This window comes from Phyllobates terribilis, unplaced genomic scaffold (assembly GCF_046119375.1).
Source record: "Phyllobates terribilis strain yellow unplaced genomic scaffold, ASM4611937v1 Scaffold_1__5_contigs__length_1240528914, whole genome shotgun sequence".
NCBI classification, from domain to species: domain Eukaryota; kingdom Metazoa; phylum Chordata; class Amphibia; order Anura; family Dendrobatidae; genus Phyllobates; species Phyllobates terribilis.
Window position 1 is genome coordinate 572,816,699 of NW_027362761.1, and position 23,093 is coordinate 572,839,791.

At 48.5% G+C, this 23,093-nt stretch overlaps 1 protein-coding gene across 1 annotated transcript in view; it reads right to left on the minus strand.

Moving 5' to 3' along the window:
* Positions 1–10,962, minus strand: part of DYNAP (dynactin associated protein) — a 32,006-nt gene extending 21,044 nt beyond the window's left edge. The window contains exons 1-4 of the mRNA XM_073681227.1: positions 10,398–10,962; positions 8,905–9,156; positions 4,992–5,198; positions 4,673–4,906 (exon numbers count right to left, since the gene is read on the minus strand). Coding sequence (XP_073537328.1) covers positions 4,673–4,906; positions 4,992–5,198; positions 8,905–9,156; positions 10,398–10,490 — 786 coding nt within the window. The 5' untranslated portion in view covers positions 10,491–10,962. The remainder of the gene's footprint in view (positions 1–4,672; positions 4,907–4,991; positions 5,199–8,904; positions 9,157–10,397) is intronic.
* Positions 10,963–23,093: the final 12,131 nt, after the last annotated feature.

Below are 23,093 nucleotides of genomic sequence, written 5' to 3' on the forward strand. Positions count from 1 at the left end.
GTGTGGGTGTTGATGAGGACAGGGCTGGCGATCAATCAGTCATGATTAAGTAAGAATGACATCACTGGACACTTTAAAAGGAGGCTGGTTCTTGGTATCATTGTTTCTCTTCAGTTAACCATGGTTATCTCTAAAGAAACACGTGCAGCCATCATTGCACTGCACAAAAATGGCCTAACAGGGAAGAGTATCGCAGCTACAAAGATTGCACCTCAGTCAACAATCTATCGCATCATCAAGAACTTCAAGGAGAGAGCTTCCATTGTTGTCAAAAAGGCTCCAGGGCGCCCAAGAAAGACCAGCAAGCGCCAGGACCGTATCTTAAAACTGTTTCAGCTGCGGGATCGGACTACCAGCAGTGCCGAGCTTGCTCAGGAATGGCAGCAGGCTGGTGTGAGTGCTTCTGCACGCACTGTGAGGCGGGGACTCTTTGAGCAAGGGCTGGTTTCAAGGAGGGCAGCAAAGAAGCCACTTCTCTCCAGAAAAAACATCAGGGACCGACTGATATTCTGCAAAAGGTACAGGGAGTGGACTGCTGAGGACTGGGGCAAAGTCATTTTCTCTGATGAATCCCCTTTTCGATTGTTTGGGACATCTGGAAAACAGCTTATTCGGAGAAGAAGAGGTGAGCGCTACCACCAGTCTTGTCTCATGCCAACTGTAAAGCATCCTGAAACCATTCATGTGTGGGGTTGCTTCTCAGCCAAGGGAATCGGCTCACTCACAGTCTTGCCTAAAAACACAGCCATGAATAAAGAATGGTACCAGAATGTCCTCCAAGAGCAACTTCTCCCAACCGTCCAAGAGCAGTTTGGCGCCCAACAATGCCTTTTCCAGCATGATGGAGCACCTTGCCATAAAGCAAAGGTGATAACTAAATGGCTCATGGAACAAAACATAGAGATTTTGGGTCCATAGCCTGGAAACTCCCCAGATCTTAATCCCATTGAGAACTTGTGGTCAATCATCAAGAGACGGGTGGACAAACAAAAACCAACAAATTCTGGCAAAATGCAAGCATTGATTATGCAAGAATGGGCTGCTCTCAGTCAGGATTTGGTCCAAAAGTTGATTGAGAGCATGCCAGGGAGAATTACAGAGGTCTTGAAGAAGAAGGGGCAACACTGCAAATATTGACTTGCTGCATTAACTCATTCTAACTGTCAATATAACCTATTGGTACTCATAATATGATTGCAATTATATTTCTGTATGTGATATAAACATCAGACAAACACTAATAAAAACCAGAGGCCAGCAGATCATGTGAAAATATAATTTTGGTGTCATTCTCAAAACTTTTGGCCATGACTGTACACTTCTTGCACAGGGACCCATCTACTTTCTAGTAGGGGGGCCCATCCATTTCCTAACACAGGGGATCATCTATACTACTTGCAAAGGGGCCCATCTAGATTGATAGCACATGGGCCCATCTACAATTTTTGCATATGAAATAATGTACTTTTCTAGCACAGGGGCCCATCTACACTTCTAGCACAGGGGCCCATCTACACTTCTAGCACAGGGGCCTATCTACACTTCTAGCACATGGGCCCATCTATAGTTTTTGCCAGGAAATCATCTACTTTTCTAGCACAGGGGCCCAACTGCACTTCTAGCAAAGAAAGAGGCCCATCTACACTTCTTGCACTGGGATCCATCTACACTTCTAGCAAAGGGGCCCCTGTGCTAGAAATGCAGTTATCTACTTAAAAAGGTTTTCCAATACTTTTTAGAGTGTACAGAGGAAATAAGCCCTTATAGAAGAAAAAATGAAGAAAAAAAAACACTTCTGTATTCCTTAACCCCTCCCCCATCCTGCTCAAGCACAGCCGCTCCAATGGTCTCCATTGCAATTACCAGTCACCTGACTGTAGCGAAAAACCCCTTTAAGGCCAGGGTCACATGGCCGTCGATTCTCTCATGCGAGAGAATTGGGGTCGATTATGCAAATATTCTCGAATCAAACTCTTTCAGAGTTTGAGCCGAGTGAAGCCTTAGTGTGATCTGATTGTTTCTCATGAAAGAAACACAACACAAGTGCGAAGATGGAGAACTTAATATCTCCATCTTCTCCATTGTGTGAGTCTGTGGTAATTAGACTGCACAGGTTATAAAATGAGAAGGACTAATTAAAAATATCTTTATTAGAAAAAGTTTAAAAACTAGATATCAACCACAAGCGCCAATAATAAAGTCCAGATCCAAGTGAGGTAAGGCCACCTTGTCCTTACTGACCTGTTGGTGCAGTTGTCCCAGTAATCATCACAAATACTGAACATGCCCAAAAAACACACAAGGTACAAAACACACCTTAGTGACCGGCTTGTGGTGACCGTAAACTGTACAAATAGGGATCCACTCTCCACTAGAGATTATCGTGTCAGTGCGTGATGATGACGGTTTTTGTTTGTACCTTGATTCAGGAGCAGCAATCCTCCGTCACAGCATTCAGTGAATATACAATGATTGCTGGCGGGACCCCATTAACCCTATCGCTCTGTGGAGCACCGTATGTCTTTTCTCGGGCTAATTATTAGGCTATGTTCACACACGTTGGGTTTTGCTGCGTATTTTGCAGCAGATTTTTATGCAAATTTTCAGCTGCGTCTTGCAGCACCAGCAAAGTCTATGAGAAACCCGAACTCTCTGTTCACACATCTTGATTTTTTTTCTTTGCTGCGTATTTTGTTCCTTGATTGGGTTTTTGGAAAATAGAGCCTGTCACTTCTTTCAGCGTTTTTTCACCCATAGGAAGTTATGCTGTACATAAGAAGGATGCCATTAATTAGTGCCATCCTAAGGCTATGTTCCCACATGTTGTGTTTTTTTTTTACATCAGAAATCAGCTGCAAAACTGATCTCTGGCGGGGAATCAGCTGCGGCAAAAACGCTGGTTTTGCTGCGTTTTTTGGTGCGTTTTTGATGCGGTTTTTATGCGTTTTTTTCAATGTCCTTCTGTCTCTATTTATGCATGTACATAAAGTTCTGAGAAAAAAAAAAAAAGAACCCCATTCTATTTTGCCATCAAAAACTCTGAAAAAAATTTACCTGCGTTTTTTCAGTGTTTTTTTTGCTTTCACCAACCATTACTTTCTATGGGTGAAAAAAACACTGAATGAAGTGACAGGCTCTATTTTCCAAAAACCCAACCAAGGAACAAAATACGCATCGAAAAAATTAAAAAAAAAAAAACAAGATGTGTGAACAGAGAATTCTGGTTTCTCATAGACTTTGCTGGTTCTGCAAAACGCAGCTGAAAATTTGCATAAAAATCTGCTGAAAAATACTGCTGAAATACCCAACGTGTGTGAACATAGTTTGATAATTAGCCTGGGAAAAGGCATACGGTGCTCCGCAGAGCGATAGGGTGAATGGGGTCCCACCAGCAATCAGTGTATATTCACTGGATGATGTGACGGAGGATTGCTGCTCCTGAATCAAGGTACATACAAAAACCGTCATCATCACGCACAGACACGATAATCTCTAGTGGGGAGTGGATCCCTATTTGTACAGTTTACGGTCACCACGAGCCGGTCACTAAGGTGTGTTTTGTACCTTGTGTGTTTTTGGGCATGTTCAGTATTTGTGTTGACTACTGAGACAAGTACATCAACAGGTCATTATGTTGACCTGTTGTGAGCAGACAGAGCCGCAGTGTAAAGCATGGGGGAGGGGAGAACTACAACGTGAGCCTTTAGGGCGGTGGGCCGTTTTGGATTACCTCACCCGCACTATTGGCACTGCAATATAGATCCATACAACACAGACTTAACATAGCTGCTCTATAGTGCCTCCATATGGTGCCATCATGTGTACCGATACATGTAAAGTTGCATAAAATAACACGCAGTATGAGGTACAGTATGAGGTCTATATCAGTATATGGACACTGCAAAAAGAATCCATACAACACATATCTGTAGTATGGCTACTGCATAGTGCCGCCATATGGTGCCTTCTTGTATACCTGTACATAAATACCTGCAAAAAATGGCGTATATTAGGGAACACATAGTAACATGGGGATATGTTAATTTTCTGGAGCCTGCAAGGTGGTATGTGGTTTTCATAGAATACATAGTGCTGCCATATGGTGTCTCCATATACACCTGTACTTGAATATGTACAAAAATCCCATGTAGTAGTCACACAGAGGCACAGTATGGGCTCCAGAGTATGATCGGCACTGCATTATGGGTTCACATAACACAGATTTAATATAGCTGCTCTATAGTGCCGCCATATGTTGCCTTTATGGGCTCCTGGACATGAAAACCTGAATAAAATAAAACATGGAGCTACGGTGTGGGCACCATATACTGATGGGAACTGCAATATTGACATATATCTGTAGTAGGGCTGCTCTATAGTGCCGCCATATAGTGCCATACATACCTGTAAAAAATGACATGTAGTGGGGAGAATATAGATGCAAAGGGGTATAGTATGGGCCCATCATAGTCTATGGGTACAGCTTTATATCATAAATGTAATATGGCTGCTACTATATCCATAGTGCCGCCATATGGGGCCTCCCTGTATATACATAAAATGGCATGCAGCGGGGGCACAATGGGCACATGGAGGTCCCATATGGGTCACAAGCAGACTGCACAGATGTAATATTGCTGCTCAGTATTAATGGTCTCATCTGACAACTGACCTTTAACGACCTTGCAGCTATGTCTTCGGGTGTCAAGTAAAACGCGTCGTCCACATCCAGGGTGCTGAGCTCGTCGTGCGTGGTGAAGAAGAGGACAAAAAGACAGTCGTCATCTCCCACGTTCTTCACCCAGTGCAGAGTGTTCTTCGGGAAGAAGATGACCTGTCCGGCCGTCACATTGTAGGTGGTGACTTCAACGCCGCCGTCGTCTACTACGCCGATCCACGCCTTGCCCTACAACGTGCATAAAGCCATCATATGGATGAGGAAACAGCGGCTAATAATCACTTGTCCTCACCATAACACAGGACGGTCTTACCTGCACCAGGAAGCCATGCTCGTTGGCATTGAAGTGCCAGTGTGGGGCCCTCAACCCTTTACTGAGGATCCTTAGTGTCTCCAAGGTCATTTTAGATCGATGTTGATTGATGCTGGCACCGAACTGCATCTCCTTCACATTGGCATAATCTTTGGGGTTGTCCCTGTAGCGGGCCCACTGGATAGCGCCTCCTTCAAATTCAAAAACCTTAAAAAAAGAGAGAAGCTGAATGTTATATGACCGATCATTATACAAGTAGTGAATGTCATCGTCAAAAAATATACATTTGGACAAAGGTCAATACAGTCTTCTAGGTCAGTCTCCTATTAGTGGTGTGAACATGTCAATATCCACAAACACCACAACCAGGAAATGGCCTGAGGGTCTCAACACCCATCTATGTGAGGATCTCACCACTCATCTACGTGAGGGTCTCACCACCCATCTATGTTAGGGTCTCACTACCCATCTATGTGAAGGTCTCACCACCCATCTATGTGAGGGTCTCATCACCTATCTATGTGAGGGTCTCACCACCCATATATGTGAGGGTCTCACCACCCATCTATGTAAGGGTTTCACCACCCATCTATGTAAGGGTCTCACCACCCATCTATGTAAGGGTTTCACCACCCATCTATGTAAGGGTCTCACCACCCATCTATGTTAGGGTTTCACTACCCATCTATGTGAAGGTCTCACCACCCATCTATGTGAGGGTCTCATCACCTATCTATGTGAGGGTCTCACCACTCATCTATGTGAGGGTCTCACCACCCATCTATGTAAGGGTTTCGCCACCCATCTGTGTAAGGATCTCACCACCCATCTATGTGAGGGTCTCACCACCCATCTATGTGAGGATCTCACCACTCATCTATGTGAGGGTCTCACCACCCATCTATGTTAGGGTCTCACTACCCATCTATGTGAAGGTTTCATCACCCATCTATGTGAGGGTCTCATCACCTATCTATGTGAGGGTCTCACCACCCATCTATGTGAGGGTCTCACCACCCATCTATGTAAGGGTTTCACCACCCATCTGTGTAAGGGTCTCACCACCCATCTATGTAAGGGTTTCACCACCCATCTACGTGGGGGTCTCACCACTCAACTATGTAAGCATCACACCACCCAACTATTTGAGGGTGACATCACCCATCTATGTGAGAGTCTCATCCACCATCTATGTGAAAGTCTCACCACCCATTTGTCTCGGGGTCACACCTCCCACCTATCTCAGGGTCACACCACGCATTTTTCTTATGGTCACACCACCAATCAATCTGAGAGTCACACTACCCCTCCATCTGAGGGTCACACCACTCATCTGTTTGAGGGTCACAACACTCATTTGTCTGAGGGCTACACCACTAATTCATCTGCGGGTCACACTACTCCTATGTCTCGGGGTCACACCAACCATCTTAAGGTAACAACAAACATTTTTGTGATGATCAAACAACCATATTTCTGATGGTCCCACGACCCATCTGTCTGAGGGTCGATCCACCTATCAATTTGAGGATCATACCACAGAAGTTTCTGATTGTCACGACACCCATCCATCTAAGGTTCACAACACCCAACTGAAGGTCACACTAAACCTCTTTGTGATGATCTAACAACCCATTTTTCTGGGGTTTCCTCCGCCCGTCTATCTGATGGTAACAACAACTGTCTATCTGAAGGTCACACCACCTGTCCGTCTGAGGGTCCCACCCCCATCTGTCTGAGGGTCACACCACTCATCTTTCTGAGGATCACACCACCTGTCTGTTTAAGGGTCCCCCGCATCTGTCTGAGTCACATTACAAATCTTTCTTATAGTCACACTAGCCATCTTTCCGAGTGTCACAGCACCTGGGGAAGAGTAAAGAAGCATAAGAACTGTTGTCTTCCTTCTTTTATAGACATGGCTGACTTCGCTTTAGATGTTAAGGGCCCCAACAAGAGAGCGGGAGTCACAAGTTAGAAGAACTCCTTGTCCATCTTACCCCTACACATTTTGGTATTTTTATAATTTTGGAGTCACAGTGGACGAGGAACGTGTCGTGGACTATGTTTTCATCGATTTCATCAAAACTATAAAGCCCATAAAAGCCGACAAGTGTAAGGACATCTCCCTAAAACACAGCACACGTACATTTCTACAATCTGCATGGATGAAATTAGAAAAACATAAGTACACGGCTAACGTAATTTTGGTGACAGAAGTGTTTTCATAAGGTCATGAAATAACATTACAGAGGTTTGTGTAAGGGCAACGTATGTCTAGAAAGAAGGCAGTGTTCACATAGGTGATGACATAATGTTTCACAAGACAAGTCCTCGATAGACCCCTGATACTGCTAGATATATATATGGAGGCAAAGAAAGGGGGGAAAAGAGAAAGAGTAAAAGAGAGTAAGGAACAGAGAAAAAGACAAAAAATAAAGAGAGAGAAAGAGAAAGAAAGAAAGAAAGAAAGAAAGAAAGAAAGAGAACGAAGAAGAAAGACTAAGAGTAAAAAACAAAGAAAGGTTAATTAAGAGAAAGGGAGAGAAAGAAAAATAGAAATAAAGAAAAATAGATATAGAGAGCAAAAGAGAGAGAGAGAAATAAAGAAAGAAATGAGAGAGAGAAAGAGAGAAAACGAAAAAGAAAGACTAAGAGAGTAGAAAACAAAGAGAGGTCAATTAAGAGAAAGGGAGAGAAAGAAAAATAGAAATAAAGAAAAATAAATAGATATAGAGAGCAAAAGAGAGAAAAAAAAAAAAAAGAATGTACTTGAAAGGGAGAAAGAAAAGAAAGAGCGGAAGGAAGGGTGAAACAGATGCTACATAGAAGAGTTCATGATTTTTACTCTCGTTGAAGGGGTATTTTGCCAGATATACAGAATACTTAAATGATAGATAATAGATAGATAGATATTAGATAGATAATAGATAGATAGATAATAGATAGATAGATAGATAGATGATAGATAATAGATAGATAGATATTAGATAGATAATAGATAGATGATAGATAGATAGATAATAGATAGATAGATATTAGATAGATAGATGATAGATAATAGATAGATAATAGATAGATAGATGATAGATAGATAATAGATAGATAATAGATAGATAGATATTAGATAGATAATAGATAGATGATAGATAGATAGATAATAGATAAATAGATAGATAATAGATGATAGATAATAGATAGATGATAGATAGATATTAGATAGATAATAGATAGATGATAGATAGATAATAGATAGATAATAGATAAATAGATAATAGATAGATAGATAATAGATAGATAGATGATAGATAATAGATGATAGATAATAGATAGATGATAGATAGATGATAGATAGATAATAGATAGATAATAGATAAATAGATAATAGATAGATAGATGATAGACAGATGATAGATAGATAATAGATAGATAATAGATAGATAGATATATAGATAGATAATAGATAATAGATAGATAATAGATAGACAATAGATAAATAGATAATAGATAGATGATAGATAGATGATGAATAATAGATAGATATTAGATAGATAATAGATAGATAATAGATACATAGATAGATAATAGATAGATAGATGATAGATAGATAATAGATAAATAGATAGATAATAGTTATGAGATAGATAGATAATAGTTATGAGATAGATAGATAAATATAGATTAGATAAGAGGTGTAGAACATTCCTCACAGTAGTTGTCTTACCCTGGACATTATTTTTGTCTGATTTTCGGGTCACACATCTATCGGACATTTATTGTACATCATAAAAATATGCTAGAAATGTCGCAGACAGAGCCACCCTTTCCCACCGTGCCTTCACAATATGGTTCCTGGTGGTCTTTTTAGCCCAGAAGTCTTACTTGTCTTGATTCTCACCAGCTGTGACCTTACCTTACTTTTACTGACTTGACTCAAGAAGTAGAAGCGTGGCTCGGGGGCAGTGGTGGTGGTGGAGCTATTGGTGCTCTGCGGGGGTTTACCCATCCCGGGGGCAGAAGGATTCATTACCGGTTGAGACGTCCCCTGACCAATTTGACCCAGATATACCAGACATAGGATCAGCACTCCGATCGCAGTGGTAATGAGACAAGCCAGGAAGCAGACCAAGAAAATTTTCATCAGAGAGCAAGATTTCTTTTCTTCCTGCAAGAAGAATACAGAATAATGATAATGTCCTGGCCGGAGTCTTTAGTTGTTGTGTCCTGTAATATATTGAAGCCCCCACTGGTCCTTGGTATGAAGGGTCCTGGCTAGTGTTGAGCGAATTTGTTCGGCATTTCAAATTCGGGTTCGTGTTCGGGGTTCCGGCTTGTTCGCGCCAAAAACTCGTCTCCGCCCATGAACACCCCTGATTTGCCACGCTGTCACACAGATTTTTTGGCGTGAACAAGCCGGAACCCCGAACACGAACCCGAATTTGAAATGCCGAAGAAATTCGCTCAACACTAGTCCTGGCATTTTGCTTATAGGTCAGTATTTTCAGTTTCTGGACTAATTCTAGATTACATTGAACATTTCAGAATGCACCCATTTCTGATAAATCACACCCTTTCCTTAAAGCCACACCCACTTGTCTAATGATATGCAAAAAGTTTACTGTGGTATTGCATTATACAGCACAAGTGATCAGGCCAAAGCAGGTGCAAGTCCCCTCCCTATAGGGCGTAAAAAATTGTAAAAAAAAAAGAAATTTATATAAATAAAAAAATCATGCGCCCCTCTTTTCCCCCTTCAATAATAGAAGAAAAAAAAGTAGATAGATAGATAATAGATAGATAGAGATAGATAATGCAGAACAAATTGAGGTAGCACACCATTTAGAATAAATAGAAGAGGTGATTTAATCGCCCATTGGGGCTCAGCGACGTTTCACTTCAATTGAGAACCTTTTTCAAGCATTTTTCTAGATAGATAGATAATAGATAGATAATAGATAGATGAATAATAGATAGATGATAGATAGATATATAGATAGATAATAGATAGATAATAGATAGATGATAGATAGATGATAGATAGATAATAGATAATAGATAGATAATGGATAGATAGATAATAGATAGATGATAGATAATAGATAGATAATAGATAGATAGATGATAGATAGATAGATAATAGATAGATAATAGATAGATAGATAATATATAGATATTGATAGATAGATAGAACAAAAGGTTAGGCTACAATATGAAATTGGTGGGAGGAGATCAGAGACATTGTGAGAAAATATGATTTAGTGACTATTAGACACATGGACCTTCTATCACATGTAGCTGGAAAATCAATAAGAGAATTGTAACCCTGCTTGGGATAAATTAATCCTCGAAAAATGAATGAACCATGTGCGCCTAGAAAGATAGATGCTGGATGTGTTTAGTACTTACATGCTTATATTCCTGGTAGATTGTCTGTAGACTTTTATTGGGATATGTTCTCTGCACTCCATCCTCCTGCAGCTCGAACCCTGGGTTGTCCATGTTGTCGGACGCTGAGTTGTCGGGCTGCAGCCGGCGCTCTGTGCTCGGTCGGTGCTCTGTGCTCGGTCGGTGCTCGGTCGGTGCTCGGTCGGTGCTCTGTGCTCGGTCGGTGCTCGGTCGGTGCTCGGTGCTCTCTGCCTCCTCCAGGCACCGCACAGCTTTTATAGCTGCTGCACAAGGAAACAAGTGCTGCAGGGACGGCAGGTATGAGGCAGGGGGTGCAGGAGGTGCGGGCAGGTCACCTCCAGAGCCGCAGTTCCTCAATAAAGAACCTGTGACTCAGCCTCATCTGTCTCAAAATACAACCGGAAAACTTAAGAAATTCAACTTTCTTCACTCCATAAGAAATGAGCTATTAGGAGGAGTGTGTACATAGAGGGGTCAGAGAGAGCAGCCCCTGCAGCCTCCCCCAGAGATACCCTCCACTGTGCCTGTGTATACCATGTACACCACATACAACATGTACAGGCTGATGTTCATATTTATATTGCAAAACAGGATGAATCTGCTACATCCTAAGAAATTTGCATCATTGCATCCTGTAATCATAGTCTGTGTATCTTATCTGTCTATTATCTATCATGCATCATTATTCCACATTCACGAGAATATATATAAATAGAGTTGAAACCAGAAGTTTCCATACACTATATAAAAGACACATCTCCATGTTTTTCTCAATATCTGACGTAAAATCAGAATCCATTTTTCCCGTTTTAGGTCAATTAGGATTACCATAATTTTTAATATTTGCCAAATGTCAGAATAATGAGAGAGAGAGAATGTTTTAAGGCATTTTTATTACTTACTGCAAAGTCAAAAGTTTCCATACATTTCATTAGTATTTGGTACCATTGCCCTTAAACTGAATGACTTGGGTCAAACGTTTGGGATCTCCTTCCACAAGCTTCTCACAATAGTTGGTCGGAATTTGGGCCCATTCCTCCTGACAAAACTGGTGTATGTTATGTGGCGCCCCTGAGGGTTCAGTCGCCACAGGGGTACTGCACCTCAGACCGAGATGTGGTATCTCCTCTCCGAGGTAAGGGGGGAGCACCTCTCAGGACTACAACACTACACCTCTCCCACCTGAAGGGGGCTTATATGCACCAGAGTTCTGCCCCAGCCGGGATAAGAGGAGATGGGGGAAACCAAAGATAGGGGGAACCAAGTAGTGGGAGAGGGTGGAGGACACACTTTAGGTTACACCACAAAATTTATATTTAATAAACAGCCATCTTGGGCTTATGGTCTTTTGATTGTGATCTTCATCACTGAACGTGGCTTTCTGTGTGAACCTGCAGCTGATTGAGGATACACGGTCCTCGTCCTCTGGCCTTGAGGCGAGGAGCGGGCTAGAGTTAACGGCTGTCTCTACCCGGTCAAGGTCCCTACCTATGAAGGCCTGGAGGGGAGCAGAGGAGACAAGCTCCACGGGCAAAAGGATCCCAGGGGGATGCTGACAGAGCGGCATACGCCACCTGTCCTCACTATTCTGGCCTAGCCAGAGGGACTCCTGCTGCAAAAGAGGTACCGGCCCCCGATATCTGACCCTGTCACTTTAAGTCTTAGTCAGAGAAGCCCGGAGGCTCAGAGGATCCCACCGGGTAACGGACGGAGCGGAGTTGCCACCCGTACCCTTGTTCTGTGCATAGTCCAGAGGGAGACCCAGCCTTGTAACACGCGCCACATACGGGCAGGAGAGGACCTAGTGGGAAAGTCTAGGAACACTCTGGTGCAGGGGTCCTGATTGTTGTACCCGAACTACCCGCAGTGTGCTGAACCCCTTCCTGGTGGCCGCAGCGCGCCGTGAGGAGCAAGGAGAAGCCTTGCACCTGACACCTAACAACGTGAGTAAAGCTTGGAAGACTGCATCTGTGGCACCCCAGGGGTCTGGTTTTCCACAGTAATGTAATGTTATGTCTGAGAGCAGGTGGGAGGTCCTTTGGTCAGGGATCCTGTGCATGCCACACCTCCTGCCCAGTCTTGGGAGGGGAAGAACTTCCCCTGTATAAACCCTGGGCTGAGGCAGGGTTAGTCAGTCAAGGAGAGTAGAGACAAGAAACAGTCACAGGAAGAAACAGCAGAAGCTCAGTGGGAGCAATACTACTACAAGTCAGGGGCTGGCAGCTGCAGAGCTCGCCCTGACTGAGAAGCTTTCTTACCGGACCAGGCGTCCGAGGCTGTGGGGACTAACTCTTACCCAGCAGCAGAAGCCGATCGGCAGGGGATTTCAGGTCCTCAGGCCCAGAAACCCGAAGGCACGGTCACACGCGTGGGACCAGCACCGCCATCGTGGAGCGGAAGCCATTAGAAGGCCCCGAGTCACCGGCCATACGGGTGAGCACCACACGGTACACTCAGGGACGTGGGCTACTTATATCCGCTTCTAGCAAGGTAGCCAGAAGAGTACAGTCAGTTTGGGAGGCCTACAACTCCGCCTGGCCAGGGGAGATCCCATCTGCTCAAGGACTGACCAGGCCCCGTTCACTAGCAAGTACTCCGGGAGGGTCTATCGTTGTTACCAGTAAAGACCCTGAATTACACCGCACCGTCTCTGAGTGGTTCCTGCTACCCCCATCATCCACATCTGCTGCCCTGAGGCCATACCCCTCCCGTTGGGGGTTATACCATCTACGCTGCACCATCCATCCACCGGCCTCAGCGGACTGTCTTGCAGCGGCAGCTCCATAGCTGCATTCAACGGGTGGCGTAGTCGTCCTACATCTACCGCTGTTACATCGCCGCTCAGTTTGACTCCCTGGGCACGGACCGGGTCACCGCCACGAGACTACAACCCTCAAGAGATCCGGCTCCGGGTAAGCTCCCGCGTGCGCAACGCAGCGCGACACAGGCCCAGGGGCGCGTCAACTTTGGCGTAGTCGGCAGGATTTCGTGCCCGCAACCACCGGGTACTGCGTGCCTGAAAAAGAGACTTTTCAAACTTACCTGTGGTGAAGATTCCCGCCATCCGGCGCCATCTTCAGCCTTCTTCCCGCCATCGGTGAAGTTTCCCGCCATCCGGCGCCATCTTCTGCCTTCTTCCCGCCATCCGTGGAGTTTTCCCGCCATTGGACGCCATCTTGAGGACGCCGCGCGGGAAGAAGAGGGGCGTGGACTCCGAAAGCGCGCGAGAACTGAAGCCCCGCCCCACGTCCGGACGTTGCGTAAGGTCCTGGAAGGAGCCCAGCAGACGCCGACGTCACAGGAGCGCGACGGAAGGTCCTCAACCCTGACGATCCACTACGGAGCCGCGGCCTACGGAACAGGATCATCGCAAGGTAGGCCACGGTCCACTAGGGGGGAGGAAGATGTCGGATACGGAGGAGAGCTTCACTGCCTCAACCCCCGCCAGCGCTACCGCTGCTGCAGTTATGCCCTTCACCATGCCCTATATCCCGGGAGCAGCTTGGCTACCCCAGTACTCAGGGGAGTCACATACCCTGCATGACTTTAGAGAAAAGCTGGATAGCCTCTTCCAGGTGTACCCCCTCACAGAAGAGCAAAAAGTGAGCATCCTGGTGGCCCAACTAACCGGGGCAGCCAAAAGGGAAGTAAAATCCTGGCCACCTGGGAGGAAGACTGTCGCAGGGATACTAACCCGGCTGAAGGACACCTTTGATACCCGCACCTCAGCCGAGATTAAGCTTAGATTCTACGGGTGCAAGCAGCGAGCGCATGAGAGTATAAGGGACTATGCACTAAACCTACAAGAGGCCCTGAGGGCCATTAAGCAGACCGACCCTGATGGAGTGGGAAACGAGGACAGGCTGTTGACCGAACAGTTTATAGAGGGACTGTATTGTAATACCCACCGAACCCAGTTGCGGGCAATGGCCTTACAGGATCCCCATCTGGGCTTTGCACAGTTCAAGGACAGAGCCATCCGGGTGCTCCGAGAACCGGCACCGGGTGGCGTTGTGACCCACAGGCGCCCAGCTAGCACTTACCACCAGGAGGCGGCGCCCTTGTCGGCAGGGCCTGTGGGAGCTGATGCGCAGGCTTTGGACAATGACCCGGCTCCAGACCTACACCATCAGGTCCAAGAGCTAGCTAAGAGCGTTGCTGCGCTAACCCGAACTGTGCAGTCTTTACAGGTTTCCACCCCAGGGAAGATCCAGCTGGCATCCGGACCGGAGGACATCCCGTGGCGTCGACCAAGGAGGACCCCACCGGCCAGAGGAAGACCCAGTGACCGATACAGCGAGGACGGACGACCCATCTGCCGCCGCTGCAATCAACCTGGACATATGGCAAGGTACTGTTCTTTAAACGGGCACAACCTGGGGTAAAGGGCCAACCCCCAGGAAAAAGATCACCAGGCCCATCGAACTGGCGCGACAGATATGTGGGAGGACGTCCAGTCTTGCCTGTGGTACTGGATGGCATTCCCATGAGTGCCCTACTGGACACCGGGTCACAGGTCACCACCATCCCGTACGTGCTCTTTAAGCAGTACTGGAATGACTCGGATATTACCCGCTACCCTGACGACGACTTGAGTATCATCGCCAGCAATGGCCAGCCCGTGCCACAGATCGGATTTAAAGAGGTGACCATCAAAATCGGTAGAGTTGAACTGGCAGCACAGGGACTGATCATTGTAGATATTGACAAACATGAGAGTCACCCAAAAATAACTCTAGGAACTAATGTAATTGAAAATTGTCTTGCAGAGGTGATTTTCCTTTTACAGCAGGTTGCCAAGAACGCCAGCTCCGGCGAGCAGCGGGTGCTCCAGAAAGAGATCCGGTCACTGATGCGACGGCAACAGGTGGAACTCTCCGGCGGTGAGATTGGTAGCGTAAGAATGTGTGACCCTTTTCCTATTGCCATGCCCCCAAAAAGTGAAATGATGATTTGGTGCCGGGCAGCTATTGGTCTGAGAGGTAGAGATTACCAGGCAATGGTAGAACCAGTTTACTCAGACAGTAGGCCCACCATTTTGACAGCACGGGGGGTGGTCAATGTACGCCATGGGAGGGTGCCCGTTCGCATAATCAATATCGGGGAGAGGGAAGTGTACCTGCCCCGGTATGCCACGCTAGCCAAATTATATACCATCAACCAAAACTCTATACAGTCTGTGGAACCCTTGCCTCCATCTCACCCGGAGGAAGGTAACGGCTCTAAGAAAGTAATGGAGGATTGGTGTCAGCAACTACACTTGGGAACTGACTCCACTCCCTCCCACCAGAAACAGGGAGTCTACCGGGTGGTTCAAGAGTATGAGAGAGTGTTTAGTAAACACCCGTTAGACTTCGGGCGAGTCAAGGGGGTAGAACACCGCATCCCCACGGGAGATCATCCTCCCATAAAAGAGAGGTATCGACCCGTACCCCCTGCACATTACCAACACGCCAAGGGGATGCTTAGAGACATGAAGGAGGCTGGGGTAATCCGGGATAGCTGTAGCCCCTGGGCAGCCCCACTAGTTTTAGTCAAAAAGAAAGACAACACTATGAGGATGTGTGTAGATTACCGGAAAATCAACCGTATCACACACAAGGATGCATACCCTTTACCAAGGATAGAGGAGTCTTTGGCTGCTTTAAGATCTGCTAACTTCTTCTCCACCTTGGATCTCACTAGCGGGTACTGGCAGGTTCCTGTAGCAGAGGCGGACCGGGAGAAGACCGCATTCACCACCCCGATGGGACTTAGCGAGTTCACCTGCATGCCGTTCGGACTCTGCAATGCTCCGGGAACCTTCCAACGACTAATGGAGTGTTGTCTGGGCCACAGAAACTTCGAGACGGTCCTGTTGTACCTGGACGATGTCATCGTATATTCCAAGACGTATGAGGACCACCTGAAACACCTGGCGGAAGTGTTCGAAGCTCTGGCAAGTTACGGCCTAAAGGTGAAACCCTCCAAGTGTCACCTCCTGAAACCAAAGGTGCAGTACCTGGGACACGTGGTGAGCGCTGACGGAGTGGCTCCCGACCCTGATAAGATCACCGCAATTAAGGAATGGCCAAGCCCCTCCAGCGTAAAAGAAGTGCGGCAGTTCCTCGGGTTGGTAGGCTACTACCGAAGGTTTATTCCCGGTTTCACCAAAAAGGCAGCACCTATGCAGGACCTCCTGATAGGCCAGTCCCGGAAGGCCAAGAACCAGAAGCCGCCCTTCAAATGGGAGGAGCTGGAAGAAGAGTCCTTCCGCCAGCTGAAGATGGCCCTCACGGGGGACGAAATCCTGGCGTACCCGGATTATAGCCAGCCCTTTATTCTCTACACCGACGCCAGTAACATCGGGCTAGGAGCCGTACTGTCCCAGATCCAGCAGGGGAAGGAACGAGTAATCGCCTACGCCAGCCGAAAACTGCGACCCACCGAAAGGAACCCCGAGAATTACAGCTCATTTAAGTTAGAGTTCCTGGCCGTAGTATGGGCAGTCACCGAGCGCTTTAAGCATTACCTCGCTTCTTCCCGGTTCACCGTGTACACGGATAACAACCCGTTGACACACCTGGACACGGCAAGACTCGGTGCCCTGGAGCAGAGGTGGATGGCCCGTCTGTCCAACTACGAGTTCACAATCAAATACCGGGCAGGACGCTCCAATACCAACGCGGACGCCCTGTCCAGGATGCCCAACCTGCCGGACGGAGGAGAAGATCCGGAGGGACTGGAAGAAGTTGAACTCCCTGCGTTCCACCATCATGGGACTATCCAGTATTCCCACCGGGTAAGGAGTAAGCAGGCTGCTACGTTGAACCCCTTACCCCACTACAACTGGGCGGAAACGCAAGACAGCGACCCTGCCGTCCGACTGGTGAAGGAGATGCTGACTCGGCCGGAGGCTCGCCTTGAACCAGACGCTCCGGAGGAAGCCAAACAACTATGGGCAGAGAAGAGTCGACTGTTCCTTTACAAAGGGAAGTTGTGCCGCAGAATGGTTAACTCCCGGACGCATGAATTACTCTGGCAAGTAGTGGTGCCACGAAGAGACGCAGCCATGGTGATGGAGGCATACCACGACGGAGCTGGACACTTCGGGTGGAAGAAGCTGGAGTTCCTGCTGCTCGAGCGGTTCCACTGGGTAGGCATGAGGGGAACCATCGAGAAGTGGTGCAGAGACTGTGGCCCGTGCAACCTGAGAAGGAAGGACCGTGCCAGCCAGAAGACTCCCCTGCAGTCCATCGTCACCCGGCAACCGTTGGAACTGGTAGCCTTGGATCATGTAAAACTGACCCCAAGCAGAAGTGGCTACGTCTACGCGTTAACCATCGTGGATCATTACTCCCGGTTTCTGGTTGTCGTCCCCGTCAAGGACTTAACGGCTCAAACAGCAGCTAGAGCCTTCCAGCAGCACTTTTGCCGTCCACACGGGTACCCGGACCAAGTGCTGACGGACCAGGGACCTGCCTTTGAAGCGGAGGTCTTCCAGGAATTCTGCAATCTGTATGGCTGCCGGAAGATAAGGACGACACCCTACCATCCGCAAACTAATGGACTTTGTGAGAAAATGAACCAGGTGGTAATGGATCTTCTAAAAACGTTGCCCCTGGAAGAACGCAGTCTGTGGCCTGAGAAGTTGCCCGATCTGGTGGACCTATACAACCACATCCCGGTAGGTTCCACCAACTGTACCCCGGCTTACCTAATGAGGGCAAGACCTGGTAAGTTACCTGTTGACCTGGAAATGGGAGTCCTGACACCCGAGGACACTTCACCAGAAACAGACTGGGACACAGAGAGGCAGCAGCAGTACCGGAGAGTACAGGAGAGCGTGGAGCGAAGTCTCTGTCAGGCTAGGGAAAGACAAGAGAAAACTTACAACCAGTATGCTCCCGCTGTTCCCCTGGTACCCGGAGAGCAGGTCTTGAAGAGGAAGAGACGGCTCCACAAGTTGGATGACCAGTGGGAGAAGGACCCGTACACCGTACTGCCCTCAAGCCACGAGAACCCGAAGGTTTGTACCATCAGTAAAGACGGAGGGGAAACCACAGCCATTGTATCCCGGGACCACCTGAAGAAGTGTCCCGAACAACTGAGGAACCCTGAAGAGGAACAAGAAGACCATCGACCCGTAGAGGAAAGGGAAGATATGGTTAGTACTGTGCTCGGGGACTTCCCTCGGTCTTGGACTCAAGTCAATGGTGCAGTTGTGGTACCCGTACTCACCTTCCTCCAACCAGCATCCCAAGCACCTACGGAGCAACAGGTAGAGCTGGAAGAACAGCCGGTCCAGGAGGCAGAAGACTCCACACAAGCAGGACAGGAGGATCAACCCTCTGCTTATAGTGAGCCTGCCGTACCCCTAGTGAGACAAAGAGCCGGTAGACAGCTGCCCAGTTTACCCTTGACAGCTCCTACACCCTGTAGTTCAGGGCCAGACAGTCAGCTCCGTAGGTCCACTAGGGCCACTAGAGGCCAGTTACCCGCACGCTGGAGGATTTGAAGTGTATAAATTGTTTTATTTATGTTTATCTGTGTATTGTTGCTTGTGTATAATTTTGTGTTTCCAGTTATTTTTAGGAATCCTTGGTGGATTTACCGGGAATCCTTGTACATAGTTGGAGCGTAACCCAGGATGGACTAGAGACTGTTAAGGACTCGGGGTAGGACAGACCCCTACCTGGTTACGTCTCCCTGTTTTGGTGAAATGGACACCTTGCTTTCTTCAAAGACTACACCCGGTTATGGACATGCCGTGACCACCTTTATGTGTTTCTTCTTATTGTACTATTATTGTTGTTATATCTTGTTATGTTTTTTCTAAAATATGTTTAGTCCCGGAGTACTAAATTTCACTAGGGGGGAATGTGGCACCCCAGGGGTCTGGTTTTCCACAGTAATGTAATGTTATGTCTGAGAGCAGGTGGGAGGTCCTTTGGTCAGGGATCCTGTGCATGCCACACCTCCTGCCCAGTCTTGGGAGGGGAAGAACTTCCCCTGTATAAACCCTGGGCTGAGGCAGGGTTAGTCAGTCAAGGAGAGTAGAGACAAGAAACAGTCACAGGAAGAAACAGCAGAAGCTCAGTGGGAGCAATACTACTACAAGTCAGGGGCTGGCAGCTGCAGAGCTCGCCCTGACTGAGAAGCTTTCTTACCGGACCCGGCGTCCGAGGCTGTGGGGACTAACTCTTACCCAGCAGCAGAAGCCGATCGGCAGGGGATTTCAGGTCCTCAGGCCCAGAAACCCGAAGGCACGGTCACACGCGTGGGACCAGCACCGCCATCGTGGAGCGGAAGCCATTAGAAGGCCCCGAGTCACCGGCCATACGGGTGAGCACCACACGGTACACTCAGGGACGTGGGCTACTTATATCCGCTTCTAGCAAGGTAGCCAGAAGAGTACAGTCAGTTTGGGAGGCCTACAACTCCGCCTGGCCAGGGGAGATCCCATCTGCTCAAGGACTGACCAGGCCCCGTTCACTAGCAAGTACTCCGGGAGGGTCTATCGTTGTTACCAGTAAAGACCCTGAATTACACCGCACCGTCTCTGAGTGGTTCCTGCTACCCCCATCATCCACATCTGCTGCCCTGAGGCCATACCCCTCCCGTTGGGGGTTATACCATCTACGCTGCACCATCCATCCACCGGCCTCAGCGGACTGTCTTGCAGCGGCAGCTCCATAGCTGCATTCAACGGGTGGCGTAGTCGTCCTACATCTACCGCTGTTACATCGCCGCTCAGTTTGACTCCCTGGGCACGGACCGGGTCACCGCCACGAGACTACAACCCTCAAGAGATCCGGCTCCGGGTAAGCTCCCGCGTGCGCAACGCAGCGCGACACAGGCCCAGGGGCGCGTCACATCCATTGCCTCCAGTTCCTTATTTCAGCGCGACACCACACCGCACCACCCACTACGACCCCCCTCATCCGTCTTCTCTGCCCTGAGGCCCTGCTCCGCCTGTGGGGAGTAGTACCATCTGCAGCTGCCGTGCCATCTCGCCTCAGAGGACTGAACGCAGCGCTGGTGGAGGATCACCAGAAACCACAGGTGGCGTAGTCATTTAATCCACTCGATTACCACTGTCCCTCCTAGCCCTTATTTTTGATTGTGACAACCCTGGGCACGGGCCGGGCCTAGGCCACGACTGCATCCACCTTCCACCTGGAGGCCCGGTTCCTAGTACCCCCATCTCTCAGGGTGAGCTAGCGAGTAGCGAAGTAGGTGTCAGAGTTATGCTCGCGCCCGGACTGACTGGCGTGAGCTTGATTAGTGATCCCACTGGACCATGAACCGAGGAGTGCCTGGAGGGGCGTAACTAAGTATTAACTTAGTCCACCCAAGGTCACACGGCGACTCAGTCGACTCCGTGAACCAGGGAGGAACCGAGCAGAGGGACCAGGTGCTACTCCAGGTCAGACCCCGGTCACAGCTGTTGACCCACAACGGGGAATGCAGGAACAGGCAGGTTAGGCTGGCATACAGACAGGTGGATACTGGCAGGCACGGCTGGTATGATGACAGGTGGGTATTGGCAGGCACGGCTGGTATGCAGACAGGTGGGCACTGGCAGGCACGGCTGGCATGCAGACAGGCGGGCACTGGCAGGTAGGAACGCAGGCAGGATAGGGACCAGTACAGACTGGGACACAGGAACAGAGCCGCAGGTGCGGTGGACAGCAGAGCGAAACCGCAGATGCGGTGAACAAGCAGAGCAAAGCGAAACCGCCAATGCGGTGAACAAGCAGAGCAGAGTGGAACCGCAGATGTGGTGAACCAGCAGAGCAGAGCGGAACCGCAGGTGCGGTGAACAAGCAGAGCAGAGCGGAACCGCAGGTGCGGTGAACAAGCAGAGCAGAGCGGAACCACAGGTGCGGTGAACAAGCAGAGCAGAGCGGAACCGCAGGTGCGGTGAACAAGCAGAGCGGAACCGCAGGTGCGGTGAACAAGCAGAGCAGAGCGGAACCGCGGGTGCGGTGAACAAGCAGAGCAGAGCGGAACCGCAGGTGTGGTGAACAAGCAGAGCAGAGCGAAACCGCCAATGCGGTGAACAAGCAGAGCCGAGCGGAACCGCAGGTGCGGTGAACAAGCAGAGCAGAGCGGAACCGCGGGTGCGGTGAACAAGCAGAGCCGAGCGGAACCGCAGGTGCGGTGAACAAGCAGAGGAGAGCGGAACCGCGGGTGCGGTGAACAAGCAGAGCGGAACCGCGGGTGTGGTGAACAAGCAGAGCAGAGCGGAACCGCGGGTGCGGTAAACAAGCAGAGCAGAGCGGAACCGCGGGTGCGATGAGCAAGCAGAGCAGAGCGGAACCGCAGGTGCGGTGAACAAGCAGAGCAGAGCGGAACCGCAGGTGCGGTGAACAAGCAGAGCAGAGCGGAACCGCAGGTGCGGTGAACAAGCAGAGCAGAGCTGAACTGCAGATGCGGTGAACAAGCAGAGCAGAGCGGAAACATAGGTGTGGTGAACAAGCAGAGCAGAGCGGAACCGCAGGTGCGGTGAACAAGCAGAGCAGAACAGAGCAGAAGGTGCAGGCAGACAGGACAGGGCTCAGTTCACATGGAACAGACTGGAAAATACAGGAAGATAGTTAGAACACAGGAGGTAGATACGGAGGCAGTGAAACGGGACAAGCAGAACCAGATACACACAAGGTACTTACAATGAAGTAGCGAGGGGACACAAAACTCACAAACAGAAGTACAGAGACAATGAGTTGGAGTTAGGTGCAGGTTCAGACACTGCAGGAAAAGGGAAGGTTCGAACATAGAGACAAACAGGTAACGGGCTAGGACACTGATCAGACAGGAACTGAACCAGGAACAAGATACAGGAACGAGCCTGGGAACTCAGCCCCCAGGGTGGCGGAAACAGACTAGAAGTCACAGATACAGGCAACAGGCCTGGGTATACAGCCCCCAGGGTGGCGTAACAGACAAGATAAAAGGACAGGACCTGGCAACTCAGTTGCACAGAACACACTAAATGAAAGTGTTGCTCAGGCACCCCCTAATGGGTGGAGGGGGTTTAAGTATCCAGTGACTCACAGCAATAGGCTGGGGAGGCATTAGGAGTGCGCACACAGTAACTATAAGAATCAGGCAGTAGCCACGCCGCCGCCCTAAGCAATCAGACAAGAGACACAGCAGGTACTGGAGCAAAGTGTGCAGCCTGGATTGATAGGTAAGATGGCGGTCTTGCATGGTGGGAGGTGGTAAGCCACGCTAGCACGCCGCCAGGGATGTTACAGTGTAACTGATCCAGGTTTGTAGGTCGCCTTGCTAGCATCATTTTCAGCTTTGCTCATAAATGTTCAATAGGATTGAGATCAGGGCTTTGTGATGGCCACTCCAAAACATTGACTTTGTTATTCTTAAGCCACTTTGCTACCATTTTGGCAGTATGCTTCAGGTCATTGTCCATTTGGAAGACCCATTTCGGCCCAAGCTTTACTTCCTGGCTGATGTCTTGAGATGTTGCTTCAGTATTGCTACATAATCTTCTTTTCTCACGATGCCATCTATTTTGTGAAGTGCACCAGTCCCTCCTGCAGCAAAACAACCCCACAACATGATGCTGCCACCCCCATGTTTCACAGTTGGGATGGTGTTCTTAGGCTTCCAAGCTTCTCCCTTTTTCCTCCAAACGTAACGATGGTCATTATGCCTAAAAAGTAAAATTTTAGTTTCATCAGACCACAGGAC